The 4,079-nt window shown below is 37.3% G+C and overlaps 1 protein-coding gene across 1 annotated transcript; it reads left to right on the forward strand.

Moving 5' to 3' along the window:
• The first annotated feature begins 2,104 nt into the window (after positions 1-2,104).
• LOC115213245 (general transcription factor II-I repeat domain-containing protein 2-like) lies at positions 2,105-2,923 on the forward strand. The gene has a single exon (XM_029782180.1). It carries the CDS (start codon positions 2,105-2,107, stop codon positions 2,921-2,923), a length of 819 nt encoding a protein of 272 aa, XP_029638040.1.
• Positions 2,924-4,079: the final 1,156 nt, after the last annotated feature.

Below are 4,079 nucleotides of genomic sequence, written 5' to 3' on the forward strand. Positions count from 1 at the left end.
TCTATAATTGTTTTTCCCGTTGTTACTTTTTCCAAACGAAACTCACTCTTAGAAACAGACTTACTATACATAGACAACAAATACGAGACTCCAGTACGAGGCAGATACCACTCAGTGGACACATAGACAGAAGTGCAATAAATATGTCTCCCAAGTACCAAGTCTTTCCATTTTACCTTTGTTCAGTCAACACCACGGGCGAAGCACAGAGAAACAAAAAATATATTCATAGAAAAGTACAAACGAAGACTGAATGCACGTTAACAATTTCTATTCACAAACAGCTGTTCACTCACAAAATCATTCTACTACTTAACTTGCTGAATCTATACAGCTAACAACCTAAACTTTCGACACAATCCTGACGGCTAACTGGCAGATTCTTGATATACACATAAGTGTTGAATGGTCAGAAACAAGACTCTTAGTAGCTCTATATTTCATACCTGCATACATAGACACAAACCATAGTTATTCAACCACTAGACTGCATAGAAACAATTCCTATCCACTCTACCGCTCGACAGATTAAAGTTAGAGAAACTTATTTTGGGACTGTAACGAGACACATTCATTCAACCGTGTCAGCCTTGATTTTCGATGCAAAATATATTGTCACATGTTAATGCACGGACGTAGTGGGGAACCTATAAACATTCCTAAGACTACTACTAATCACGAGATTTTCCTCTATTACAAGCTTATCAAACATGCAGCCTGCAGGCCGCATGCAGCCTATTGTAAGCACACCTGCGGCCCGTACAAACGGCCGCCCCTTCCCCACGATCGCACTGGGCTCATCGGATCTGGGTTTGATTACAGGAAAGAATAAAGTTATACAATTACTCGAGGCTCCTATCAGCAACTGCTAATCCGAGGTTCCAGATGTTTCGTACATCGAACGTTACAGAAGTTTGCACATAGTGGTATATACCTGCCAACGTTCATACGAGTGCATTCTCCCTTCTCTTCGTCATTCGTTAAATTCTCATCTGGTGGAATTGAGTTAAGAGAGTGCATTCAAGCTTTGCATTGTCTGTGTCCTGCGATTCTGCCTCGGTGTGCTGCATTTCCAGGGAGTAGACGCATTTCCGGTGAGTAGCCTTACAAATCTATTACGTCTTTTAAATGGCTAGTGCTTCTCCGGCTAAGAGAAAAACAAATTTAAACGAAGAAGGGCGAGTGTTTCAATAAAACTGGGAGTTATAGTAGTTTTGCCCAACGGTGGTTAGATAAATACATCGTTTAATTGGCAACAACAGCATTTGCCACGCCGAAAGAGTACAACTTTAAAAGACATTATGAATCGAAACATCGATCTTTCGATAAATATGAATATCCAATGTGTGTTTCAAGACTCATGGAATTGAAGGCTATCCTGACACAACAACAGACTTGTTTTACGAAAAATCAGAAAGGAAATGTCGCTTCCGTTACTGCAAGCTATGAACTCAGCCGAATGATCGCCATGAACTGGAAATCTTGCAGTGAAGGAGATTTCGTAAAGCAATGCCTTGTAAAATCAGCTGAAATTGTGTGCCCAGAGAAGGCACGCTTATTCAAAGATATTTCATTAATCAGGAACACTTGCTGAGCGGATTGATGAAATGTCAGGTGATTTAAGACAGCATTTGAAAGCCGCATCATCAAGATTTGAAAATCTTTCTATTGCTATTGATGAGACAGTTGACATCACTGGAAGGGCACAGCTTTGTTATGAACTAATTGAACTGATCTCCATGCATGCCACAACAAAAAGCCAGGACATATTTGAGTAAGTCGAAAAGCTTCTGCATGACTATAGTTTTGATTCGAGTAAATTTGCATGCTTATCTACCGTCGCTTGGCAAACATAATAGTGTTGCTGCCAAGTTACGAACATAAATAGACAATTTGCATCCGGATTCATCATTTGCACACTTTCATTGCATTATTCATCAGCAAAATTTGTGTTCAAAGATTTTGAAATTGGATCATGTGCTTAGTTTAGTCACAAAGACAATGAACTATATCAAAGGCCGTGCTCTCAACCACCGTCCCTTCAGCCAGTTGTTGGAAGATATGGATAATTACTTCCATATTTCACAGAAGTCCGCTAGCTGTAATGCCACAAAGTGCTGAAAATATTTTGCTTGTTGAGACAAAAAATAATTATGTGTTTGACGATGAAATAAAGGATGAGAGTGGGCCCCAGGATCTGGCTTTTGCTGAGAACAATACTTCACAATTAACTGATCTCAACTTGAAATTACAAGGTAAAAGCAAACTCATTGCTCAGTTGCATGATGACATCAAGTGTATCATTCCAAAATTAAGCTTATGGAAATCACAGTCGTTAAATAAAAATTCAGTTCATTTTCCTAAATGCAAAGAGCTGAAAAATGCTGCTGATACTGATTCTATACTTAGCTTTGCTATACTATACTTTGCTGAGATTATACTTAGCTTTGCTAAGTATAACAGTCACCTGGAATTGTTATCAACAGAATTTCAGGAACGATTTCGTGATTTCTCATCATTTGAACATCAGTTTACTTTATTCTCAGCACCATTCACCTTTGATATTGCTAAGGTAGAAAAAAGCCTGCAGATGAAACTATTAGAAACGCAGTCGAATTCTTCACTCACAGCAAAGTATTTTCAAGCAGGGATACGTGGTGTCTTTGCATGCCTACCTGAAAATTTAAAAAACTTCAGAGAGTTTTCCACAAGGTTTACAGGAATGTTTGGTTCTACCTATGTGTGTAAACAGTTATTTTCCTTCATGAAATCAACAAAGACTTCTCAGAGAACAAGGCAGACTGATCAACAATTATCATCTCTGATCAAACTCAGAGCAGCACAGACATTTCAGCCAGACATACCAAAAATTGTCTGCAAAACGAGATGTCAAGCCTCAGGTCAAAACACGAAAACTGTTTGAACAGTCGTTGATAAGTATTCATTTTGAACTATTGTAATTTTTGTACAATGTATTTGTTGCTGTTATATTCAAATCTAAGTTGCCGTTTAAAATTTCGTTTCTGTTTTCTTTTGTTAAAGTACTTCATTACTTTGCCGTCTTGAATGTGGCCAAATAATATTATGTTTCTAAGTGTAAATAAGAAAAATATACTGCAATAATTTTTATTAAATGACTTCAATTATAAATGAAGCGAGTACGGCCATCATGGCAACATAAATGTGACCCATATGGCCTTCGTGGCACGCTCATTTTAATATGCCTGCTCTACTACATTTGAGAGATAAAACTCAAATAGCCTTGACTGTTAGAATTGCCTCTAACATGTCCACTCGGCCGTGACAGCTCCAATGAACGACACCAAACATATTGTCACATGGCATTAACGAACGGACGTAGCGGATTTCTTACGAAAGTTTCTAAACCTGATCATATAATTTTCCTCGAACAATCAAACCTTACTCAAAACGGATACTAATTTGAGACATGTTCTCTCTATAAAAACAAGACAATTTTTCAATTCTACTCAGGTGCAATGCAGTTGCAGCATAGTTTCACGGCTTTCTATCTCCACTTTTGAAAATCAGAGAAAATAAAAATAATCTAAGTGGATACCAATGTATTTTCAACTTCGATTTTCTATATTTTAACCCATGTAGAATAAAATAACTTTGTTTATATATATATATGATTTCAAAATGTAAAGACATGTGGATTGTTGGCGATTTTTTCCTCCGTCTTCCTTTTCTCTTGGGCTTTCCTCTGCCTCCTGTTTCTGACGAAGAACTCTGCTTGAAACGTAAAACAACCTTTCTTTCCTTCGCTAAGGGTCTTTTAATACCTTGCATGTACCACGTCCTCGCATTGTTTGTTTTTCTTGTGGTTTACCCCGTTTCGGGAGGATTAATTACATATAGACAGACAGACAGATATACAGATAGATAGATAGAGAGATAGATAGATAGATAGATAGATAGATAGATAGATAGATAGATAGATAGATAGATAGATAGATACTAATGGTAAGACAACAAAAGAATGACAGAAACCTCGATATTATATAAGTAGAGGAATTTATCTGTGATATAATATGTGACAATTATTCGGTTGCCATAAT

Source organism: Octopus sinensis, linkage group LG6, assembly GCF_006345805.1.
Source record: "Octopus sinensis linkage group LG6, ASM634580v1, whole genome shotgun sequence".
NCBI classification, from domain to species: Eukaryota; Metazoa; Mollusca; class Cephalopoda; order Octopoda; family Octopodidae; genus Octopus; species Octopus sinensis.